This window comes from Camelus dromedarius, chromosome 2 (assembly GCF_036321535.1).
Source record: "Camelus dromedarius isolate mCamDro1 chromosome 2, mCamDro1.pat, whole genome shotgun sequence".
Classification (NCBI taxonomy): domain Eukaryota; kingdom Metazoa; phylum Chordata; class Mammalia; order Artiodactyla; family Camelidae; genus Camelus; species Camelus dromedarius.
In genome coordinates, this window is record NC_087437.1 from 3,536,773 (window position 1) to 3,563,177 (window position 26,405).

The following is a 26,405-nucleotide window of genomic DNA, read 5'->3' on the forward strand; positions in this document are numbered from 1 at the left end:
ATAATCATTTTACAATGTTGTGTCAAATTCCAGTGTTCAGCACAATTTTTCAGTCATTCATGGACATATACACACTCATTGTCACATTTTTTTCTCTGTGAGTTATCATAACATTTTGTGTATATTTCCGCATCTCTTGTATTCTAATGACTCCTATGATAACCCCCAGCTTGGATCTATGGAGCAAGCCTTGTTGTAAATACAGCATCGGTCTGCAGATGACGGCCCTCTAGAAGTACAGCTAATTTCCCAAACATTAAAAAGTGCTGAACTTCTTACGTTGCCCTGGTTCACAATCCATTTCCTAAGAAACAGAGACAGAGTTTTCCTTTCTAAGTCCCATGTAAGGGAAAACAGAGGTCATCTTCTCGGTAGCGAGGGGCCTCAACAGTTACACCATCTGTTGCCTCTGTAACAAGAGCCTGTAACCGGTTCCCCATCTCAAGTCACTTCTCCCTAAGAGCCCTCCTCATTGTTTGGTAAAGGAGATCTTTTCTGATCATGCTTAAAAACCAGTGGTATCCCTGGGCCACAGGATAAAGTCAAACCCTTTAGCCCAGCGCCAAGGCCCTCCGCGGCCGTGGCCCGTGGGTCCAGACGTGCCGACTCTCCTGCACCCCGCACATCCCACAGCACTGACCGCCCGACAGGCCCATGGAGACGCCCAGGCAGTGCCCACTTGTGCGCTGCCATGCTGCCCCGTCCTCTCCTCGACCACTGGGCAGCGCTGCATATCTTTCCTTTCATTCATCCAACGACTGCTGGAAATTACTGTGTGCCTGGCTACGTGTTAAGAGTCTGAGAACTTAACTGAGAAGAAGGTCTCGTCCTGCCCCAGGGCCCCAGGAGAGCACAGCCCTTCTCCTCCACTGACCATGTTCCCAGGCCACGTGGTCCTCCCCACTGTACCCGCATCATCTGCCTCCCGCACTAACCCGGGAGCTGGGCGGGAGTGGACCCTGTTTTCTTTACCGCTGTGACACTGGCTCACCAGATGTGCTTGTGAATGTGTGTCGGGAAGAATGGAGTGGAGAGAAAGGCTGCACGTGTCAACCATGGATGTTTCAGGTTCTGAAGCACCTGCCCTGGGGAAATGGCCACTGCCGACACTCTGAGCTGGCCCCCAGCCCTCATTTCTGGCCTTTCCTGCTCCCTTAAATTTTGTTCTCCTTTCCTCTATTAATTCTTCCTAGGATCCCTCAGCATCTATTCAAGACTGGGAAATTTGGGGGGGATCTCGGGCTTCATAAAGGAAGTGCCTCCACTTGGAGTGATGTGTCCCCCATGTGCAAAGGAAGCACCTGGGGGTGCTCTCTGCTATTGTTACAAAGCTTTGCACTGGTTTGTCCAGGACCCCACTGGTGGCTGGGACCATGTTCCAGATAGATCTCCACGTCTGAGTCTTCACGAGGTTCCTGAACCCACCTAAATGTCCAGTACAGAGGCTGAGGGTGAGGCAGAAATACAATGCTGGTTCCAGGGAAGCACAGGACAGGGCCAGGTGGCCCTCCACACACTGACATCACCACAAAAAGACAAAAAAGTGGCTATAAGAGGCTATGTGCATTTTAGCTCACAGGCAAGTTGTCTCTCACTGTAAGAAAGAGAATGTAATTTTATACTTTAGTAAAGCGTGAGCTCTGAGCTGGTGGGTGAGCGCGGTGAGCGGCTGTCCCGGAGGGACTTGACCTGCAGCAGCAGCAGCGTCACTCGGGACTTGTCAGAAATGCGCACCTGCGTCCTCATGGGCCCTCGAGCGTGAGAACCACTGGCCAAGGCTTTAACCTGACCTTGATGCACAGAGGACACTCATGCACTGAACTTGTACTTCAGAAAGCCACCTTCTAACTTGGGGTCTCTCCACGCTCCACCCTCTCCACTCCCCTGGGACACAGGAAGTGGGGATCACTGCCCGTTTGTCACAAAGTAGACGAAGTCTAGGGCGAACCACTGCCAGCACATCCCAGGCCTACAGAGTTACTGCTTTCTTGGTCCAAATAACCAGAAAGGGCATTTGCATCTGCTGTTCTTTCGTCTCTTGTTGAGGGTTGGGAGAAGCTCTTGAAAACATTTGTGGAAGATAACTGACAATCTAGTGGGCAACAGGGTAACAGATTTCCGAGATGCACGTGCCGATGATGACTGTGAACGGAGCGTACGCAGCTGCATCAGAGGCTTCACGTTTAAGGCACAAGACTTAGACGCTGACATAATTAGGTTTACAATGTCCCTTGGACCCTGTTAACGTTCTGACATAAATCAACAACCACCATGACTAATAAGCAGTAACCATTATGACAGCTGGTGAATCTCCCCAAAATGTAGCTAGAGCAAAGCAGACGCTGTCTCCCTGAGCCATCTCTTCCCCCAGACCACCCGAGGGGATTTCTTCATGGCTTCTAGGAATGACAGAGAAGCACCGGGAGCCCTCAAAGTAATAATATTCTCTTCTGCAGTAAGGGTCCTGCTGCGAGGACCTCCCCGAACAGGTGTTTCAGAAGCAAGGCCCCTGATGTCAGTGTCCGCCGGTGCCCAACCCTCTGCCCTCCCACAGCATCTTAGGCTCCGCACTTTCCCCAGCTCATCCCTAAATCCTCACCACTCACCTGCTGCTTCTCAGCCTCACTCACGGCTCTCACCGCCCCGCCTCCCGCCCCGCTCCCTGTGTCTTCTGCATGTTTGTATCAGCTGTATTCCCGTCCTGTCACTTTGATGGTGCTCCAGGCAGAGATGAATGTGTATTTTTGTCCTCTGTTCCTAATGCTCATTTTTATAAAATCATACAGTCTAGAAGCGAATCTAGATATCATCTATCTAATCCAGCATTAATTTTTTTTTTGCAGTGGAATCGTTTTTAAGAGACAATCTTATGTAGAAGTCTAATTTCTAAAACAGGTAAGAGTGAAACTATTTTGTCTGAAGCTGGGAAAGGAGCAGAGTCTACATCTGATTTCTCTTTAAAATATTTAAAAATACATGTGAAGGGCCTCTTCTGCGCCAGACACCATGTTAGACACTCTGGAGAGGCAGAGATGAGGGTGTAGACAGGGCTTCTGTCCCTGTGCTGCTCAGGGCACCCCTGCTCCCTCGCCAGCTCCCGGAGCTCCCCATGGAACCCTGTTTGAAAATCACTGAGCTAGTCTAACTAAGGTCCAGAGAGAGAAGTGCTTGCCCAAAGGACAGCCCTCCTGGCCTGCCAGTTTGAACTTGGGATAAATATACCCCTCAGTGTTACTGATGTGCAGTTAAACAGATCACAGGGTGATAGTGGGGAGGAAAAATCAGAGAGCTGTGTCATGAGTGTGCCTTCTCACACAGAGATGTGGACTAAGCCAGAAAAAGGCTATGTACTGTGCATAAAGCTAACACAACAGTGGTGAACACTGGCACGCCCCAACACTTAATCTTTACTCCTGCCAGGCCCTTGGAAGGGACTGCTTTGGGACACACAATTAAAAAATTTAAAATAAAAATTCACAATCAAATATCAAACAAAAAAAAACCTCACCCCTTTTCACCCAGGACCTAGAAGAATGCAGTCGTCCCGCGGTACCCGTGGGGGTTGGTTCCAGGAGCCCCCGTGGACACCAAACCCTGCGGAGCTGAAGTCCCTCCGAGGCAGCGGGCAGTGGTGAACAGAGGGGCCTCCATCCGGGCTCAACCCGCAGAGAGTGAAGCCCGCAGAGAGCAGGCTGGGTCCTCCACTACCCCGTCCGTGTCAGGTGGCAAATTACCGTCCATACTAGATGTTTGGCTTTCTAACCTGGGGCTTGTCAGATTGAAACAAGAAAGAAACTTAGAAATAGGGTTTTATCTTTGAAGCACAGCGATCCCATTTATGGAGCCCGACAACACGAAAGAAATTTCAGCTTTGTTTTCTAGGCCAAATCTCCTCCAGGAACTGACTGACCTTCAGCTTGAATGAGTGCGATGTTTCCAAAGGACTAGCGAGAGTCCTCTTCCAGGAAGCCCGTGAAACCCTGTCACTGCGCCCTGCTGGGCACATGTGACCCCAGGGGACTGCGGAATTTAATTATCCATCTTTGGAGGGTCACGTGACAACAACCACCACCAATCCTTCTCTGTGTTTCTGGGCCCGCGGGCCAGATGTTCAGCCTCTGTTGGTCTCAGCCTCATCATCTGTCAAAGGAGGAGTTTGGACTAAAACATCTCTAAGACCCTTCCACGCTCTTTCCTCCTTGGCTGTCCCGTTAGAATCGGCAGGTAGATTTCGGAATCTGAAGAGACTTACTCACCGAGAGAGGAGTGGCCCAGGATGTGTTCCAGACACCTGACCAGGGCTTCAGTGTCACTGTCCTGTCGGAACGAGAGAGGTTTACTTCCTCGGAAAGTAGAAGGATATTTAATGACATGGAAAAACGCTCTCGCCATGCTTAGGCAGAACGAAACCTGAAAGAATCCAGCTGCAAAATTATTGTACAGTAGGATCCCATTTTTAAACGAAAAACAGCTCTATCTGTACGTCCGTCTGCATGTGCATGTGTATGTATCTGTTGCTCTGTCTCTGCTGGGAAGAGCACACGTGAAAATGTGAACAGCAGTGTGACTACAAGGTGGGATTACGGGGGGGCCTTTATCTTCCCCTTTGTGTGCTTAAGTTGCTTATGAATTTCTATAATAAATAGTGCTTTTTCCTCATAAAAATGTTATCATTATTTTCATTAAAATAGTAATTGATACTTTCAAGATTATACTTTCCTTTCAGGTTTCTGTGTCTACCAATGAACAGACAGCCTAACCCTCCCCTGGGACCGGACTTAAGAAGGTATTTCTTTCACAGCTTTTAATTAGTGATCTACATCCTACTAGACACACAGAATTTTTTAAAAGTACTTTTTTTTTTTGGCGGATTACGTTTTATTTTTTATTTTTTAATTATGACTTTTTAAATTGAAGTATAGTTGATTTACAATGCTTTGTTAGTTTCTGGTGTGTTATAGTGGAGCAGTTATACATGTATATTCTTTTCCACAAATATTCCTTAATTAATCTATTAAAATGCTAGCTACTCTTAGAATGAAGAAAGGGCTCTATTCAATCTGTATTCAGTACAGTCAGAATCAAGTCAACATTTTTTCCAAGAGAGCATCTCTGCCGTTCTTTGGATATGTATGGTCTTCAAGGGGCCGTAACCCTAGGAAATGCTCTGTTTCTTTACTTTAACCCTCAGTAAGAGTCGGCACCCCCATGGGGGTGGAGGTCGGGGTGGGGGAGAATCCCAGAACTGTATTTGATAACAAAATATTATCTTTAATACAAAATAAATATCTGTCCTCTACCCAGGAGGCTAGAAATATCCAAAAAAGCATCATAATGATGGAGGGAAAACAGAAGCTCTTTTCATCTTCAGGCTTGGGGTTCTCTGAGAGGCAGTAATACCTTGTGGCTCACCTGCCCCATTTCACAGCAAGCAGCGCGTTTCACGTTGCAGTAATCATGGATTTGGGAAACATGCACTGCAGTGTAACAAACGCCCCTAAAATGTTACGTAACTGTTGGTCTCCACTTTATAACACCTGGTGGGGTTTGGGCAGCCAGGTTTTGTGCATGTGGTAAAACCCATTTGATTTTCATTTCATTTTCCAGTGCACAGAAGGGGATCCCTGGTCAGTGCTGGTTCGTGAGGCCAAAGCACCAGAGGAAGACCCCCACGCCCAGCCCAGGGGTAGGGAGGCAGGTACCAAGCACAGAAACAGCAGAGGAAAGGCAGGCCCTGCCTTCTCCTACAGCCTTGTGGTCTCCACGCTTAGCAAAGGGGGAGCCTTGAGTCAGAGAGGAACGCGCACAGATGCCCTCTGCAGGAAGGAAGGCAGGGCTCACAACCGTGATGCAGGGGCGACACCAGCCAGGCCAGCCTGGATCCCAGCCCAGACCCTCCGCTGACTGTGCTTGTCCGGGCCATGTGGCTTGGCTTCTTCCCAGGTCTTAGTTTCTGCGTCTGTGAATCAGATGATGGTTAAGGAGACTTCCAACTCTAAAACCCTATTCTCCTGGCCAAAGAGCCAGATGAACAGGGAGTGTGGTTAACTGCTTTCAAAGTGGCTATGACAATCACTCCTGCCCTCGTGCTCCGGGGCCATCCCTCCACCATGATGCAGAGGTCTTCCCTGACCCGAGGCACCTGCAGCTTGCTGTGGCCGCGGGGTGCCCAGGAGCAGCACTGTGTGCCTTCTCCAGCTGGGCCTGAGAGGTCGTGTAGCTTCCATTTTCACTCTTGGAAGCCAGCAACTACATAAGAAGCCCAGGCCGTTCTGCTGGAGAGGTCCGTTGGGGTTGTCCCTGGAGCAGGAGAGGCCACGGGAGGAAAACCAGGGCCCCTGGCCCCTAGCCAGCAGCACTGGCAGACACGGGAGCGAGGCCAAGCCAAGCTCTTGGCTAAACACAGCCAAAGGAGTGACTTCATGCAGTATTACATGGAGCAGAACTGTCCCCTCAGCCCCGGCAACTCACAGAATCAGGAGGAACAATAAATACATCATGGTTTTAATCCACTAACTTGGGGGTGTTTTGTTACACAGCAAAAGGTAACTGAGACACTAAACAAACCAAGGTCACTGACCACATATCTGCTTTTACATCCTGGCACCCAGCACAGACCCTGGCAGGCGACAAACACTAAATCTTATCTGTGCGTGTCTCCTCCAGCTTCTGTGATTTGCAAGGAGGGAAAACAGAAGGATGGCATGAACTCTGGGTTCTCCCCAAATCAAAGTGCATCGCTCCTGGGAGACTGGAGGAAAAAGCAGGTGACTTCTTAACTCTGCAGCCCGGTCGAGCGGTTAACATCTCCCAGCTGCAGTTTTCCTCATTGTAATGTGATGAGGGTAATGGTCTCCACCTCACATGGGGCTCTTATGAGAAGCAAATGGAATAATAAAAAGCCTTGACGACAGGGTCTGGCTCAGCGGAAGTACCTAGTGAAAGGGTGCAACAGCGGTGCCAACTGGTGCCTGCTGAGGCCCTGCAGGCCCCAAACTTCCAGCCCTTAGGCGTCCGCCTGCTCCTCTTTGGGAGATAAACTCCTGACGGGCGTTTGCCTCAGCAGAATTAACAGCCCTGGGAAATGGCTAGTCTCATGGTGCCCACATCTGCTCCTAATTGGGATCATAAATTCCACCACCCTACTTGTGTCAGCCCACGTCTCCATCTTACTGAAGTCGTAAATCCGCTCTCCTCCCATGAACCAAAGCCCCCCAGCCCGTTTACAGCCAGTCAGAAATCTGTCCCCTGCCCCTTTGTGCTCACAGCCCTTCCCCAGTAACAGGCCCTGCACACTCACCCTCGCGGCTCACGCAGGCCCCTCTCGTCTGTGTGGCCCACTGTTGCCTGTAGCGGTGAACCTAATAAACTCCTTTCCTATTTCATCCTTTGCCTTTGGTAGATTCTTTTACCACCTGCAGTACTGGCCCTCTATGTGTCCCCCAACAGGCATGCTAGGGCGGGAAGATGACAGACATGAAAGACTGAGAGGTTTACCCACTGCACCGCCCCACGGCAGGGAGAGTCTCCATAACCATCTGAGTTGAGACAATGCAACAGAAACAGCAAGAGCCAGAGACAGGGCTGCAGAAGGCCCCTGGACGGCTGGGACACATCGATCACATCTTCCTAACACAGACGTTAGGAGCTCTGTCCAGGGGTGTGTTGGGGTGGGGGTGGGGGGGTTGGGGCAGGAATAACTCTAATGCTCTAGAATGACTGAATGAATACTAACTTTGATTAAGGTCTTAATTCATGCCCCTGTTGTGCCAGCTCACGTGTATTAATTCGCTTAAACTCTGCCAGGGATGCGATTTTTCTCCCCATTTAACAGCTGACAAAACTGAGGCACAAACAGGTTCCCTAATACAACCAAGTTCACGCAGCTAGGAAGAGGAGCTGCAGGCAGCGCATCTCCAGAGCCTCTGCATCACAGAGACGGAGAGAAGTCAGGGAGCCCGGCCCAGAGCAGCTCACCATGCTGTTGGAGGAACTGGGGTGTAACCTCGAGGAGACCTAAGAGCAGTTCCTTGGGAGATGTGTATAAAATATAAGCAATCCAGAAACAAGATGCAGCTACGGAGGGGGCGGGGCGGGCACTTCATCATCAGCTCCCAGCCCCGGCTGGAAGAGCAGGTCCAGCAGATCGGAGACTCCTGTCTACATGTGGCCTCGGCACGGGGTGGGAGGGGGTGTTGGTGCACTCTCTCACAGAAGCAAGCAACCCCAGTCGTCATCCTGGTGGGCACTTGGGTCCTTTGCCAACGTCCCTGCCTGCCCCTGAAGACCGTGACCCCAGAGGTCACAGGCAGTGACTGAGCTGAGCCTTCACCCCCAACAGGGGACGAGTCACCTTCTACCTCCAGGCTGCAGATCAGGGCAGCAAAAGTAAAACTGCCAACTAGGCCCATTGAAAACCTTGTAAGATTCTGAAATAATTTCAGACTTACAGTAGAGTTGCAAAAATAGTATGAAAGTTCCCATATGCCTTTCGCCCTGATGTCAAGTTTATGACCTCCCCCATCCACCCCCACATACACCTGAGTCTCTCAGCCCCGGCACTGCTGACGTCTGGGCCGGGTGTGGGAAGACGCTGAGCAGCATCTCTGGCCTCAGCCCCCTGGATGCCAGCAGACCACCCATCACCCCTTCCTTTGACCCTGAAATCTGAAAGCCAGACGTGTCACCAGACACTGTCAAAGGTCCATGAGGGGCCAAGCCTCCCCTGGCTGGGACCCGCTGATGCACAAACGTCTCTGTCTCTATGTCCACATTTCCTCTGCTGATCAAATCTAGGGTACTGTGAGGATCAAAATAAGTGATACTAATGGGTTATGAGCCATAGCATACAACAAGATGCCAACTGTACCTTTTAACATTTAAATGAAATTCTGTCTGTTTTGACGAAGAGACCACTTATAACAAAGATCAGGTTCTGCATTAGGTAACAATTCGGGAACGGAGCTAAAGAGCTTGTTTTACTGCATTACAACTTAACCCAGCACCCAGCTCACTCCTAGTGTCCCAGAAATAGGCATGTAATGAACATAAATGCCCTCAACAGATACACACTCACCCCGTGAGAAAAGCGGAGGAAACGGAAATGAACTCCACACCTTTCTGAAGATGTTTCCTGGCTCGGCACCACGTTTGCGCTCAGGTCAAGGATGACACCTTTCAGGAGCGGAGTTCCTCTCCCAGCCCCCTTTCCCCACCCTTCAGATCACAGCTGAAATGTCCTCTTCCAGAAACCCTCCCTGACCCCCTCCCCCTAGGTCTCCCCAGGCCCCCACCTCCTCAATCACCTCAGTTTCTTCCTTTTCTACTCACTCTCATCTGTTTGTGTACTGGATTGTTGAAGCCATCCATCCACCCATCCATCCATCCATTCATTCATTCATTTATTCCACAAATCCTACTCAGCGTCTGCTCTATGGGAAACACTAGTCAAGGTGCTGGGAATGCAGCAGTGAAAAAAAAAAAAATACAATCAGACTCTCTGCCCTAGTAGCTGCATTCTAGTAGGGGAGACAGACCGTAGATGAAGGAGCAGATGAGCAGTGGCAAGTCACATGGTGACGGGACTGCGGAGAAAAACAAAGTGGGCAGGGGACTGAGAATGCTTGGACCAGCAGGTGCTGTCTTCTATGAATGAGTCAGATTCCTCCCCAGTAAAGTGACAGGAGCAGAGACTCAAAGGTTCAGAAGAAGCCAGTCACTGGTGTGTCTGGAGATGGGGATTCCAGGCTCCCACAGGCAGGAACACGCCTGGTGTGTCCCAGGAGCAGGAAGAAGGCTGGCCGGATGGAGTAGGGCGGGCAAGGGCAGGTCTCATTGTGGAGGAGGGAGGGGCGTGTCCATTGGTGGTAGGGGGCCTTTTATTCTGGGTGAGCTGGGCTGGGGAAAGGCACTGGAGGCCAGTGAGAAATGACTGCAGTAATCCACTGGGGAGGTGACAGTGGCTCTGGCAGTAGGAGAAGTGCTAAGTGGTGATCTTACTCCAAACATGCTTCAAAGGTCAAGCCAGTAGGCTTTGCTTACAGACTGGATGTAGGACTGGAGTGAAAGGATGTGGAGTAGGGGCTGACTCAGGAGGGGCGTGGCCTTGGCCTGATGCTGCAGTGACTCAGAAGGGGCCAAGAGGGGGGCAACCAGCTCCCTGCACAACCTTCCTGCAGCCCCGTGGCTGCCGCAGACCCACTGCTTCACTTAATGCTTGCAAGGACCCTTCGATGCAAGTGTATGTGGTGGTGTGTATCCCGGTTGAAGTCAGTCAAACTAGACTTTAACTGGCTGGAATTCAAACAAGGGAGAAGGTGAGGGTGGGGGAAGGAAGGGGGTGGAGTCAGGGGTCCCAGGCAGTTCTGTCCCACAGCTGAGTCAAAAAGCGAACGCCCCGGACTGAGAGCTGCACCTCAGCTCCTGTGTGTGCCTCTTAGATTGTGAGCCTCTTGGTGCTTTGACTGATTGCCCCAAACTGATAAGGTTCAAAATTACGTGTTTCCCATACAGCCCACTTCCCAAGCAAGCGAAACGTTTCATTTGATGCTCAGAAAAGCAGCAGCTCGTTTTGTCTGTAAGTGACTACTGTATGAAGCATGGACTTTAAAACTCAGGGCCCTTGAAAGATGACACTGTTATATCCTAACTGCACAGGAGGAGCCTGGGGCTCAGTGAGGTGCAGCAACTTCTCCAAGTTCACACAGCTCGTCCGCAGCCGGGCTGGACAGTCTGAGTCCATTTGTAGCCACTGCCTTACAGTCTTCTGCACAGCAGTTATAACCCCCCTTCTCTGTGATGACCGGAAAAACGCACTGTACTCAGTTGTCCAAGGGGACAGCAGAGGGGCCACCGCATTATCCGGTCCTCTGGTGAGACCTGTTCTACTGAACAGAATTCCTGAGCTGTGTACAAGGCAAGGCCTGCACCAGTTCTAGGAAAAGTGCTGCGTTATGAAGACTAAAATTAAAAAGAGCCTGCCTCCCACATCTGTTATGGGTACACATTTCTCTCCTCCTCCCAGTTTTTAAAAAAATTTTTAGAAGGTGCCAGAACTCCTGAGTCCAAATAGCAGGACTGATTTACCTATGTTGCATCATCAGACCTAATTAATTTGACTCTGTGCGTGGGCAGAAACGCTTTCTGCCTTGAGCCATCAGTTTTCAGCAGCAGCAGCCCTGCAGGTGAATCATTCCCCCAACCACATCCCAGCCCGCGTCCCAGGCTGGGCAGCCACCCGCGTCCTGGGCTGGACAGCCGCCCACCTCGGTGAAGTGTAGCTGTGCTCAGCGTGATGTATCAGTCCTTCCACAAGCCCGGTGTGAGTGGCTGGGAGGCCTGACCTTGATGTGACAGTCCCCCCACCCACGGGGCTGCTGCAGGTTGTACAGGGAGCTGGTTGCCCCCCTCGCAGCCCCTTCTGAGTCACTGCAGCGTCACGCCAAGGCCACGCCCCTCCTGGGCAGCTCCCCATGCTGCAAACATGGTGGGTGTACCAGAACCAGGCCATCTCCACCCCACTGGGGCTCCTCTAATGGGCAGTCTTTGCCCGGGGCTCCCCCTGGTGCAGCCAAGGCTTTCCCACAAAGCCCTGCAGGCTGATTCCCTCACCTAACCCTCCTTTCTTCCCTCCCACCCATCCCCTCAAAGATGCAGGCCAGCATCACAACTGTGTAACCCCGGAAGACCCTACTGTCATCCGTGACCATACAGTATTTCTAACTGCTTAACTGTATAATAGTTTAAATGGCTTTTCTCCTGCTCTTGGTGATCAGGGTTGGGCTGGAGGGGAGGGAGTTCGGGGGGTCCACCCAACCCCCACATGGTGCTGTGTGCGGGGATCATGCCCAGTGCCCTGCCTTTGCCCCCAGCACCTTAGAAATGGCAGTTGGGCTTCTGTTTTCTATATCTTGTTGTTCATAACTCGCCCCAAATATACACGCAGGCAGTTATTTTTAGTCCCTTGTTTCTTTGTATTCTGTTGTTTGAGGTGCAGGTCCCACTGCAGCAAGAGGTCCTAGGCCTCATTGTGCCTAAACAGTTAGAAGCATTTACCAACCTGACTTTAAACTGTGCAAGTTTTTCTAGAGCACTTTTCCACAGATCCCCTTCCTAAACACATTTATTCCAGGCACAAGAATATTAGAATGAGTTCCAAAGCGAGAGGTGAACTTCATACCCAGCAGAAGGAAGGGGGCTGCTGCTCCTACAGAAACAACTGCAACAATCTGTCACCCTGTATGCGATCTCTATGTCAGCCAGCTCCACCCCTGAACCCCTGACCTTTTACTATAAAGCCCCCGGCCTTCTCTCCCCAGCAGGCTCACAGTCTTGGAGGCAGTACCCCACTGTGACCTCCTTTGCCTGGCAAAGAAATACAGCTGCCTTTTCTACTTCATCCAAAACTCTATCCTTGAGTCTCAATTTGGTAGTCAGGGCACGGACACTGAGTTTTGGCAACAGTTGGAGGCTCTCCCTGCCTATGTCATAGGCATTTCTCTTTCATTCCTGATTCCATCTTGTCATCTGCTTCCCAGAGGACCTAAACTGACACAGCTTAGAAAATACTGGGCACAGAACAAAGGTGTGGAAATGTCATCTGCTGTTGTTATAATAATTATGATTTGATTAAATGAATGGCTCCACTAACAGAAGACACTCCCAGAGGCACCTATTCCCAAGAGAATCTGATTCAAGAGTCCTCAGGGGAGTCTTAGGCCTGGCCTCCCCTGAAATTATTTCTCTGCCCCTGTGGCACCATTCCAAGATCATTATTGCTTTTTTCTAATACTTTCCTGTGCAGAGAAAATTTCATAATCATTGGAGGATTTGGTGAAAATGTATTGAAAACTTCAGAATTTGCTGGGGAAACAGTTCTCTACAGCTCTTCATCTTAACAAGGACAAACCCCACAGACCTATGAGCCTTCTCTAAACAAGTGTCAATGAAAGACGCATTCACCACATGGCAGAGCCTCTCCTGAGGTGTCCTGTCTTAATGGTACATGCCTGGTATGTGCGACACTGGTGCCCACAGACACTGATTAGTCGGGGAGAGGGAAATGATGGTCAAGGCAGCAAGGGACAGATATAAGGGTCTACAAAAACACCCATCAGTCCACGACCCTAAAACGTGTCCACCAGAGTACACGAACGCTTTTCAGTGACAGGGCCCCAGATACTGTTGAGAACCCTGTTGTGATGACAGCTATGAAGCCCATTCTCCTGAGACCTGAGAGGCTGGTTCCAATTCAGTGACCACAGCCCTCATAGAGGAGCGATCAGCAGTGTGACAAGGGCTGGAGACAAAGGGGCAGGCACACTCTGCCTATCGAAGCGGAGAAACAAGCAGGTGATTCACAGAAGGGCGGTGGAGAGGAGAGGCTGCTGCTGGCAAGACCGTCACAGGCGGGACTCCGCAATCAATGCCAGGGAAGCCCACGGCTGGGTTTGTTTGTAAGCTCTCCTTCCATTGAAATAGAAACCATGTGACTTTTGCACCACCTGAAGGAAGAGGGAATCAGCTCTGCCCCGATGACCCACGGAACAGCCGTGGGTATGACGGTCGCTAAGTAGGCCTTGGGCGCTCAGGTCAAGGGCAGGACTGGGGGCAGGGGAGAAGAGGTGAAGCCCAGAGGTGAGTGCAGCTGTCACCCAGTTCACAAAGCCAGCAGGGGCTGGGCCTCCACACGGGCTCTGTAACTGTAATCTGTGCCGTGCTAACAAAATAGTCTACAAAGAGAAGGGGAAGCACCCATCACAACCCCACACCTCCACCTTTGGGGAGGGGGAGATTGTATCGATTTACTAGGAAGACAAAGGGGGCTGGAACTACCTGTCTCGACACTCCCCTCCTGACTCTGTTACGCTAGGTCCCTTCTGGGGGGAGGCACCTTCCGCACTCGAAGAAACTGGGCTTGGAAATGTGAGCGACTGGGCCTGAGGCAGGGTTCTGGCCCTTCCCCAGTGCACGGCTGTGGGCAGGCTACTTCTCTCTCGGAAACTCGGCTTCCTCATCTGGAAAACAGTGATGGGGATAACTGCTCAACAGGGTTTTGTGAGACAAAACACCAACACGTATGTGAGAGGCCTCAGCACCTTGCCCTCACAGTGACTCAAAATCAATCACGATCCATCACATCACAGGCTGCAAGGCACAGTCCGGAGAGCAAAACTGCTGCCAATGTTCATAGTTGCCCTAGTGAGTAAGAAGGGATGTTCCTTATGCTGCAGTGGTAAAATCTCACTTCAGCACCGAAGGGTTTTGAAAGTATTATAAGAAGGCCAAAGGATGGCTATATAGCTTTACCATAATAACAGCTAATATCTCATTACTAATTACTTTATTAAATACTGGGCACTATTCTCAGGACTTTATATTGATTACTTCATTCAATCCCCAAAAGTATTCTGTGAGGTAGGAACCATTATCCTCCTATTTTACAGTTTAGAAAACTGAGGCACAGTGGGATTTAGTAGCTTGCACAAGGTCCCACAGCCTGCCAGGGACAAGGGCTAGACTCATGCAGGTGGCTTGATTTCCAACCCTATGTTCTTTTTTTTTTTTCCTTCCCCACACCGAGAACTTTCATGTGGCTTATTTTAATCCTAAAGAAACTCTAAATTTAACACAATTCAAAGGGGGGAAAAGTAAACCAGGAAGGAAAAATAAACCACACAAAAAACATGGAGTAGGCCTAGAGAGAGAACCTGAAACGTCCATAGGTCCCAGTCACATTTACCAGCTCGGAGGAAAATCACTACTTGGCTCACATCCCTATTTCCTCTTGCTCTCTGGTGAACCTTTTAAACTTTGTTGCTGTTTTGTTTTCACACTGTGTAATCACTGATTTTTTTTTTTTAGTATCTTAAATTTAATGAAATGTGGTTTATAGCTTGGCTATTCAGCCAAAGTATCTTCAGTCAGACAGAGCCCAGGCAAGATAAACATGGTCATGGAACATTTAGAGGGTACAGATTTTTAAGATCTTCAAGATGATATATAACTCAAAAAACTTGACAGAAGTACTAACTTATGCCTTACAAATCTTTTTTTTCTTTTCATCAAAGTAAGATCCTTTGAAATACACTGCTGGGGATGGGTAATATAGTAGCAAAATCACAAAAAATAATTTATGAGATTATCTAAAATTAAGGATCAACTGAGTTGTGACGCCAATATATTCCAGAGAATGGCTGCCTACTAGGGAGAAATTGATACTGTTAGAGTTTTTCCTTTATCAAATATTTTTTTATTTTACATTTTTTTTATTGAGTAATAGTTATTTTACAATGTTGTGTCAAATTCTAGTGTAGAGCACAATTTTTCAGTCATACATGAACATACATATATTCATTGTCACATTTTTTTTCCTCTATGAGCTACCACAAGATCTTGTATATATTTCCCTGTGCTATACAGTATAATCTTGTTTATCTATTCTGCATTTTAAAATCTCAGTCTGTCCCTTCCCACCCCCCGCCCCCTTGGCAACCACAAGTTTGTATTCTATGTCTGTGAGTCTGTTTCTGTTTTGTATTTATGTTTTGTTTTGTTTTGTTTTGTTTTGCTTTCAGATTTCTCATATAAACAATCTCATATGGTATTTTTCTTTCTCTTTCTGGCTTACTTCACTTGGAATGACATTCTCCAGGAACATACATGTTGCTGCAAATGGCGTTACGTTGTCAGTTTTTGTGGCTGAATAGTATTCCATCGTATAAATATACCACTTCTTCTTTATTCAGTCATCTGTTGATGGACATCTAGGCTGCTTCCATGTCTTGGCTATTGTAAATAGTGCTGCTATGAACATTGGGGTGCAGGTGTCATCCTGAAGTAGGGTTCCTTCTGGATATATGCCCAGGAAAGGGATTGCTGGGTCATATGGTAAGTCTATTCCTAGTCTTTTGAGGAATCTCCATACTGTTTTCCACAGTGGTTTTCCTTGCTTCCCTCTCCCACTCTTAATGATTTAGATGTCTTCTTTTACAATTTTGTGTTTATTCTTTTCGTAATTCATGGCAGTTATCTCCTTTCCAGTTATGAGTTTCTCATTTTTGTAGCATCCTGCTTCTTTTCTATTTAGAGTAGACCTGTCAATATTTCTTTTAGCATGGGTTTAGTGTGGCTAAACTCTTTTAGTTTTTGCTTGTCTGTGAAGTTCTTTATCTCTCCTCCTATTCTAAAGGATAGCCTTGCTGGATAGAGTATCCTAGGCTGCATCTTTTTTTCATTCAGGACTTTGAATATATCTTGCTACTCCCTTCTGGCCTGTAGTGTTTGTGTAGAGAAATCAGCTGAGAGCCTTATGGGGGGTCCCCTTGTAACTCACTCTTTGTTTTTCTCTTGCTGCCTTTAGGATTATTTCTTTATCCTTGACTCTGGTCATCTTGATTGTGATATGTCTTAGTGTGGGTCTGTTTGGGTTCTTCCTTTTTGGGACCCTCTGAGCCTCCTGTACTTCGATATCTGATTCCTTTAGTTTTGGGAAGTTTTCAGTCATGATTTCTTCCAATACTTTTTCAATCATCTTTGCTCTTTCTTCCCCTTCTGGAACCCCTATTATGCATAGATTGGCATGCTTTATATTATCCCTTAGGTCCCTTATATTGTTTTCATTGTTTTTTATTTGTTTTTCTCTCAGCTGTTCTGATTGGGTGCTTTCTGTTGTCCTGTTTTCTAGGTCACTTACTCATTCCTCTGTATTATGTAATCACTGATTTTTACCAGTGTGGACACCCCACCTGGACAGTGACTTTAAGCTTTGGTTATAATCCATCAGTACAGGCTTTGGTTGCTCAGTTCAGTCCTGCTTTGGCCATTGACAGCTCTTTCCGTGGGTGGCTGTGCTTTCCTCTGACGAAATTCCATCTTGTGGGTTTCTTTCTTCTTGGTACACATCTTCCTATGTGCTTGTTGACCATTTGTATGTCTTGTCTGGAGAGGGGGCTGTTCAAGTCCCTCTCCATTTGAAAAACTAGGTTGTCTTTTTGTTGATATTTGTGAAAGTTCTTTTTTAAATTGAAGTATAGTTGACTTACAATGTTGTGTTAACTTCTGGTGTACAGCACAATGATTCATTTATATATATATATGCATATAACTTTTCATATTCTTTTTCATTATAGGTTACTATAAGATATTGGATATAGTTCCCTGTGCTATACAGTAGGCTCTTGTTATCTATTTTATATATAGTAGTTAGTATCTGCAAATCCCAACTCCCAATTTATCCCTTCCTACCCCCTTCCCGGCCTGGTAACCATAAGTTTGTGTTCTATGTCTGTGGTTCTTTTTCTGTTTTGTGCATAAGTTCATTTGTGTCTTTTTTTTTTTTTTAAAGATTCCACATATGGGTGATATCATATGGTATTTGTCTTTCTCTTTCTGGCTTACTTCACTTAGAGTGATGATCTCCAGGTCTATCCATGTTGCTGCAAATGGCATTATTTCATTCTTTTTTATGGCTGAGTAGTATTTCACTGTATAAATATACCACAACTTCTTTATCTAGTCATCTGCTGATGGACATTTAGGTTGTTTCCATGTCTTGGCTGTTGTTAGTAGTGTTGCTATGAACATTGGGGTGCATGAATCTCTTTGAATTAGAGTTCCCTCCAGATATATGCCCAGTAGTGGGATTGCTGGGTCATATAGTAAGCCTATTGTTAGTTTTTCAAGGAATCTCCGTACTGTTTTCCACAATGGCTGCACCAAACTACATTCCCACCAGCAGTGTAGGAGGGTTCCCTTTTCTCCACACCCTCTCCAGCATTTGTCATTTGTGGACTTCTGAATGATGGCCATTCTGACGGGTGTGAGGTGATACCTCATTGTAGTTTTGATTTGCATTTCTCTGATAATTAGTGATAGCAAGCATTTTTTCATGTGCCAATTTGCCATCTGTATATCTTTATTGGAGAAATGCTTGTTTAGGTCTTCTGCCCATTCTTGGGCTATTTGGTTTTTTGTTACTGAGCTGTATGAGCTATTGATATATCCAGAAATTAAGCCCCTGTCAGTTGCATCCAAACCTATGTTTTAACAAGTACCACAAAGACAGAACTTCTGGAGTGGCCAGCAAAGTTCTATTTTAAGACCTGGGAGGTGTTTGCCATATATTTTACTCATTTGGTTTTCTGAAGTCAGGTTTATTTTATTTAAAAAATTTTAAAGTAATAATGTCCATGTTTTGGACAAAAGTGGAGTATGCATTTTGTATATTGTGTGTTTTGCAACCGTAGGCAGAGAATGAAGGCTCTGTAATATTGCAGTAATATTTGTCTCAGTTGGCTAGGACAGCAGCACAGAAGCAAATGGAAGTGGTATTTTCAGTGTGTGGTGGGAGGTGTTGCCGTTCACCAGAGCCCACTGGAGAAACGAGGAAATGGTGTAAGGAAAGGGCTTTATTTTGGCATGCTCAGTCACCCCTGCCTTGACTCTGCATTTGTCTCAATATTTGTTTGTTGCTCTCTTCATGTGCTTCTCTCTTGGTTTCTCTCTCTCATGCTTTCTCTTTCTTTCATCCCTTTCTGCTCAGCCCCATATCCACACCCAGCTATTCCTTTCTCCCTGCCTCTCTCTCCTTTTCTTATGGAGAACTTGAGAACATTTCTTATCTGTTTTATTCACTGAATATTATGATGCACTACTTAGTCTTCATTAAAGATGACTGAGTGGATTGTGTACAACCTTCAGTGAATCCTCCTGAATTAAGCCTCCATTGACATAAGCACCCCTTGATTGACTTTTATCTTACAAGCATAATGGTTCCCAGTTAGTAAAATGCTACTGTGCCTTACGGAAGTTTAGGACTGGGAAGATGATCAGGTTATGGCCTAAGAAGGAAATCAGATACCTGAACATAAGTTGTCCAAAGCCATCTGCTTCATCCTCACGTAACTCTTGCTGTTCCCTCTTCTGCAGATGCCCAACAGTGAAATCACGTGCAGGGCTTCTTCTCAGCCTGTGGTCCAGGATTACAGAATCCACGGCTGCAGCACTGTATGTAAGGGGGGGCCTCAGAGGCTTGGAGGAGCCAGAAAGACTGTCTCCTAAGCCCAGGATCTTTGGGCCTCACCCCCCATGTTAATTTGTGCATTGGGACATGACTCACATATCTGATTACCAGGCAGAAAGAATATTTTAAAAATCTCCTCTTCTCTTCTAAAGAGACATTTGCAATGATTATTTGGCAGCTGTACGTGGGGTGCTCCTCAGTGTGCAGACAGTGTAATATGTGTCATCCTCTTACCTAATAAGTACTGGGTGCTCCAGCCCTTCGTTAATCAACATGGTCCAGACCAGAATCTCAGAATTCCAGAGGACCCTGCCTGCCCCTGGGCCTTGGAAATCCAGACTCATCATGTGGAGCCTGGATAACAACCCTTTTCCCCATGCCCTACCTGGGTTCTAAGACTTCCCGACCCTCTGGGAAGGCACAGGCTGATCCACACCTCAGACAGCACCACCACTTCTGCCGGGAGTGGCACGTACCTGTTGGTTTGTCCTGTACACAGGCTGGGGTTCCTCATCCTTGACCTCTTCCTCCCCTGCCGAGAACACTGTATTTTCTTCCTCTTCCTCACTTTCTTCAGAACAGGAGTCAAAGGCATCAGCGTAATACTCTTCGGCCACAAGTGGGTCTTCTGGGATCTCTGAAATAAAGAATAAACAAGAACCAGGTCCCACCAGTCATGAAAACTATCATGAGTCTAGAAGTCCTCCATGTTCTCCCAGAGATGTGTGTCTTGTTTGCACTGACAAAGGTCTCATGGAGTGTGGAGCTGGATCTCGGGTTTCTGAACGCATCTAGTTGAATGGAATAAAGACTCAGCAAACTCAGTAAACCAGTGGAGGAAAGGGGGGATGACTCTATTTGAAACCACATTTTGAAAGTGGAAGAATTAAACCATTAAACAAGAAGAAATGTCTTCTTTCAAAGTCTTTACACTCAAAGGCATGAATCCTCATTACAAATGAGGGGGTTTGGGAGCACAAGCAGGGTAGGATGCCTTGGCTGCAGGACCCTCTTTCATACCCACATGAAGTTTTTGCAGACACAGTTATGTCAGCACTATTCCCGGGTTTTTTTTTTTTTTTTTTTAAAGAAAATATTACTGGGGAGAACAGGCAAATACATAGTAACAGCATTTTGGCAAACTGAGGAAAACGCTGTCATTCTCTAACAGGCTACGGAGGCTTTGGAGATGTAGTTCACTCTGGGGCCCTCTTTACTCACATCAATACACAGCATTTATTTAAAGAAACCAACAAACAAAAGGAAAAGGCCACCAAGTTAAGCTGATGCCAAGAAGTGGCTACCTAAGTTACCTGATGCAATATTATTAGTAACGAAAAATATAACTGGTGCTTGTAATTGTCTTCAACCAACAAAGGCCAAGGATGGATCACAAAAAAGCGCAGTGATATCACTTCCAGTTTGCAGACGGGGGCCTCGAAGCAGAGAAAGCTTCTGGAGGAGGGGAGGAAATTACATAATGACGCCCACCTCCTTAAAACCGTGGACATTTTAGGCTTTGCACCATACTCTGACTTATAAACAAAATTATTCTTCTAAATTATAACACAGAGCACTGTTGTTCATCCCATTGTTGCTACTTTATGTCTAGTGGGGAAAATACGGAATTTGGGGTCAGAGAAGGGAAGTCTGAATCTAGCTCTGCCACTTGTTCGATGAGAAACTCAGGTGAGGGCTTTGAACTTGCTGAGCTCTAACTTCTCCAGTGAAGCTGACCTAAGGGGAGCCTAACAGGGTAGCCAAGGAGATTCAATCGTGTGATTCTTACAAAAGCATCCGTATGCAGGGAAACTTTATACAAATGTTCACTCAGTTTCCACATCTGTAAAAATGGACTTTTCATTCAAGGAATCCAGAATCCCTTGAAAAATAAGATATTTAGTGGATGTAGAAATCCCCTGCTATCTGTAACACAAGAGGAAGTGCCATGGCATCAAAACTGGTCAGTTCAAAAGACACAATCACACATACTCACACCTGCCCTTGCCAATCCCTTGAGAGGGGCTCACTGGGGATCTCGCAGTTTCTCCTGGTGACTCCAATCCAGCCTGCTTTCCCTTCAGATCAGCTAATTTCAGTTGAGCACCAGATAGAATATATTACTTGTATACGGGGGCCATGTTTTATGAAAATCTTTATTTGACTCCCACTCAGTGTGACAAAAGGATCGCGGCAAGAGAAGCATGTAAAAGCCGAAGTCTGCCCAGAGGACACTCAGGTCTTCAGTTTTGCCCTCAAGTAGGGGCGCGTGCTTGCTGAGTGCTGGGTGGATGGAGCCACCTGCCTTCCTGCCTCTCCTGCCTCCCCTGCGACTCTCCCTGAGTCTCTCCAGGTTCTTGACAGTCAGTCATTCATTGACTCTCTCGTATTTCCTCCCTCTTTCTCTCTACACCCCACCTTCAGGCAAGAATATCTGCTTTCAAATTTGACTATGACAGAGTAAGAAATATCATTTCCACTGTTGCCCAGTCCACAGAAATGTGCTTGCATTTGTGTACATATATAAGTATCTTTGTAGTTGAAACAAAAGTTTCATGCATCGAGATTTGCCCATCCTATGTATGACACGCTCTGGTATTTTGCATTCTATTTTTTTTAAAACCGAGTTGCCACTTGCTATACTGATTTCTTAGCTCCCAATAAGAAAAACACTGGTTTAGAATGCTGGCTTTGGCATCAAAAAGACCTGCATTTAAATCAAGACTCTTAACATCAGCTTCAAAACATGAGGTGTTATTTAAACTTTCTGCATGTCAGTTTTCTCATCTATAAAATGGGGATGACAGTACCAATCCCACAGGACTGCTGTGACCATTACAGAGTACAAAGGATGCTGAGTGCTGTGCACGTGGTATGTACCCAACAAATGTGAGTTACTGACATTTAACATAGTGTAGTTTTGCCTGTCTGTAATGCTCAACATCAGGAAGATAATAAATATTAGACAATCACAAATAGACACCAGGTTAACATTTCTAATGGTATTTTAAATAGAATTGCTTCTCAAAATCCACGTAGTACCCAACTCAAATGGGTGATGAGGAATGGCTCCTCCCTCTGCTCCCCTGCTGCCAGGCTCCTGAGGGACCATGGGCACCTCCCACCCTCTTCTCTGCCCACCCACCTTGCAGTCCACTGGCTCCACCCAGGCCCTCTCCAGCAGCCCTGAGGGACCCTTGACACTAGGGGTTAACACACTTGTTGTGCAAAGGGCTGGAGAGAAAAACGGTGGGTCTGGAGGTTCTACAGTCCCCATCACAACTACCCAACTCTGTAGTCTTAAAGCAGACACAGATGATATATAAACAAAGAAGTGTGGCTGTGTTCCGATAAAACTTCATTTACAAAAGCAGGCAGGGGGCCAGATCACACCAACGCTCTACCCCACAAGCTTTTCTCTTGCTAAATATTGAGTCCCACCTCCCGTAACATGCTCTCTGTGCCCAGCCTTGGTCTCTTTACCAAGGACCCCTCCTGGGAAGGAGCGAAGTGGCCAGGAAAGCGCCATCCTGCCCCACGTGCCTAAGTCAGGAGACAGGCTGGGCGAACCCCTTCCCAGTGTTTCCTAAGCCAGCACCACGGACTTGGTGCAGCTCAGAGATGGGCGCATAGTCAGAGGGCAAAGTCTAAAGAAATGTAAGTCTGCTCAAGCTGTGTTTGTCAAACCCTGCGGTTTTTGGAGCCTGGCCCAATTTGAGGCCTTGTTAGGCTACGGCTCCTTTCTCCTGTCATGGAAGAGAAATGGTCTGTGACAAATAGCTTTAATTTCCTCACACCCTGAAGCCGGCCGTGCAGCAGACGCCCCGAAGCGGCACGCCAGATCCCCCCTTGCTGGGCGGCAGTGACAGAGCGTGATCATGCAGGAACCCAGCAGTGGCTGCCTGAGCTCGGACACAGCTGTTGCAAATCCACATTGGGGAAAAAGAGAAGCAATTACACTGTCCCAGGAAAAGGATGCTCTCGGTCAGACCCGTCAGCTGGGATCCTGATAAGGCCCTTCCTCTAAGACTCCAGTGAGCATCAGGGTCACCTGCAGGGCTTGTTAAAACACAGATGGCTGGGCCCACCCAGAGCTGCTCACCCAGCAGGTCTGGGGTGAAGCCCGAGAGTGCATTTCTAACACGTTCCCAGGGGATGCTGGTGCTGCTTGGCTGCGGCCACAATTTGAACATCACTGCTTCAGGATGTGACTAGTTCGAATAAAAGTACCATCATATACTTACCACACAGAAGCACTGAAATAAAACATATATGACAACATTTCTATGTTACAGACAAAAAAATGAAGACATAAACTTTAGAAGAGCTCAAACTGTTGTGCCAGGCATTGCTTCAACTACTGACAATCTCTGTGGAGTTACAGGGGACTGTTTCCATTTTACTGACGGGGAAGATCAAAACCCTGAGTCAGCAGGCCAAGGTCACCGCACTTCACAGTTTGCAAAAGCACATTCGTATCCATTATTCCATTTGATCATTGCAACAATTGTTCAAGTTAGACCAGGACAATTTTTTAAATCTTATTTTCTAGATGATGAAAGCGAGACTCAGACAGGCTAACAACCAGCCACAGGCACACAGCTGTATGCATGGCAGGCAGACACCAGCCTAGAATGTAAATTATTCTATCTTTTTCCCACTGAATTTGTGCTCTTTTAAGGTTAGCTAGCAATTTTCATCTTTGCTGGTCAAACCATGTCATAGATAAAAATTGTGATTATCTTCTCCATCACTCTGAGAGATAGGCAAAAGGGACATACTTTTGACTGATTAAGATAGAAAACTTGAAGCTTAGTCATCCTGGTAAAGTATCTGAGGGGAGCTGGGAATACTGAATGCCGGGGCCCTCACACTCAGCCCAGCTGTCTCTAGCCTGTCTCTGATGTGCTCAAGCTGGAGGTAGCACCAGCATTACCTGGAGGCCTTGTTAAAACTGACTCCCGTGGCCCCCGAGCCCACCATTGCAGATTCAACTTTAGATTAAACTTTTAAAAGAATCAGGAAGTGCACTGAATTTTTTTAAAAGAGCCAATAAAATAAGAACTTTGCCTAAAGGCAAAACCAAATTTCCCTTAAAGGAATTCAGTTATGTGGAAGGAATTTCTCAGCCAATGCACCCACTATCACCCTAAATGGTTCGAACCATCCATCTGCCTTGAGCAAATGCATGGAAGGAGCTGAGCAGAACAGTTTTCAAAGGGTAGTTCCCAGAAAAGCAGTCACAGTGTCACTTGGGATCTTATTAAAAATGCAAATTCTCAGGGCTCACAGACCTACTGAATCAGAAACTGGGGTGAGGGTCCAGCAATGCACATTTAACAAGCCCTCTGGGGGTGGGGTCCTGATGTATGTTAAGTCTGAGAACCACTACCTTAGCCCAGTGTGGACAGGAAGTTCCTGGAGGGCAGGAGCCATGCCTGTCCTGTTCACCATGGTATCCCCAAGCTGTTTGGAGCAGGCACTCAACTCCCTGTTGAATAAATGAATGCCCACATCTCTAAGAGATCAGGACTCGCAAACTACCACAGGCACATCATGCCAAGAACCTCCTCGTCTTTATTTCTGGGAGGGGTGGGGGAAGAGGGGGAGATGAGGATCTTTTTCCCTGAGAACCCCCTTTCCCCCCAACATATGCTTTGAACTTAAATCTCAGATAGAGTCATAACTTCGAACAGAAACATTTGCCTTCCTCACACTGCTGTCTCCAGCTACATCCCACAGGCCTGCCAAGTTCAAGGACTCGGTTCAGATTACCCAGTGTGACTGTGGCCTTGTCCAGGTGCCCAGACTCTGCTCCAGTGGCAAGACCACCCTGCCGCCCTCTGCATATCTAATAAAGTGTCCGAAAGGACCCAGGTTTGGAGACCATATGACCTGTGACTTGAGAAATCCAACGGACTCACTCACACTTTTCTGCCTCTTCTCCAAGGAGTCAGCAATATCCACAAGATACTTTTTTAAATGGCTCTCGCTCCATCCACCCTATGGGAGAAAGACTCTTCACGAAGACAGGGTACGCTTCATTGTGGCTGCGGTGGGGCGGGCAGGGATAAGGTGGGACCTCCAGCAGGCAGCTGCCCAGAAAAGCCTCTTTTATTTCCTCTGTCCTGGGTTTCTGAAGGGGGCAATGGCTTTCTTACGCTGAGCCATAAAGCACCAAAGGCCATAACAAACAAGCCACTTCATCGTTAGGCTTTGATGTGGCCTCTCCCGAGTCCACGGTCCCCCAGTGCAAGCTGGGGGTGGCAGCACTCAGAATAACAACAGTTGTCACCACACTGCCAAGGCAGGTGTCAGAATTCCTTATTTTCCTAAAAACGGCATTTGTGCGTGTGAAAAATGTTGCCTAATTTTTTTTAAAATAAGAAACATTTAAAATAAAGACATCTTCTCATATGTAGGGCAAACCTGTGATTAATGTGCTACAGCACTCTCCGAACAACAGGGTAAAAGACAACGCCGTGAAGTGCAGTGTCCAGGCTGAGCTGCCTCAGTTTCCCCAGGGAGCCCCACCTTGTGTAAGGCAGAGACAAACAGGTTAAAAGACAGAAGCCCAAGTTAACTGGTGACGTCCGCTGCTTCTGAGAGAGCCTGCCTCCCTCCAGCAGGGCGATCCATAGTGACTAAGAGGATCAGCTGCAGAGTCTGCCAAAGGTTCAAATCTGGCCTCTATTGCTTCTTGCCTGTGTGACCTTGGGCAGGCCACTTCACCTCTCTGGTCACAGGTTTCCAATTTGTTAGTGGGTGTAGTGAAAGCTATTGACATCCCACCCAAAGCTCCTTACCAAACACAGCCCAAAATATAACTGGCACACTCATCTCCCAGCTGCTGGGGGTGCTGGTCTGCAAGGTTTGCCACAACGGAATGCCACAGCCCGGGGTGCTTAAACAACAGAAATTTATTTTCTCACAGTCCTTGAGGCTAGACGTCCAAGATCAAGGTGCTGGCAGGTCTGGCCTCTCCTTGGCTTGTAAGTGGTTGGCCCTCTGTGCACTGGTGTCTCTCTGTGTCCTGATCTCCTCTTCTTATAAGGACACCCGTCGTACTGGGTTAGGGCCCCACCCTAACAGCCCCAATTTAACTTCATCATCTCCTTAAAGACCCTATCTTCAAATATAGTCCCATTTTGAGGCACTGAGGGTTGGCACTTCAACATATAAATTTTAGGGGAACGGGGTCGGGAGGGTAGAGCTCAGTGGTAGACCCTCCCCATGTCAGTCTCCCCCATTAACGGCTCCCCCACTGCCGATAAAACTGAGTATGGCACCGTCAGCTTGGCACCCCAGGCCTTTGGTCATCTGGCTACAACCCACTTCCCCAGACCTGCCCTCTCCTGCAGATGAGCTGATGGCTCTCAGTCAC

General features: G+C 47.5%; 1 protein-coding gene across 6 annotated transcripts in view; it reads right to left on the reverse strand.

Moving 5' to 3' along the window:
- The window catches only part of NEK11 (NIMA related kinase 11), a 219,149-nt gene that overhangs the window by 54,948 nt on the left and 137,796 nt on the right, over positions 1-26,405 (reverse strand). For 3 of the 6 annotated variants that reach the window (XM_031465352.2, XM_010979689.3, XM_031465290.2), the window contains exons 13-14: positions 19,498-19,658; positions 4,257-4,317 (exon numbers count right to left, since the gene is read on the reverse strand). In XM_031465352.2, coding sequence (XP_031321212.2) covers positions 4,257-4,317; positions 19,498-19,658 — 222 coding nt within the window. Of the gene's footprint in view, positions 1-3,775; positions 4,141-4,256; positions 4,318-15,238; positions 18,373-19,497; positions 19,659-26,405 lie in introns of those variants that run through there. The other 3 variants (XM_031465471.2, XM_064490769.1, XM_064490756.1) reach the window with 3 other exon arrangements.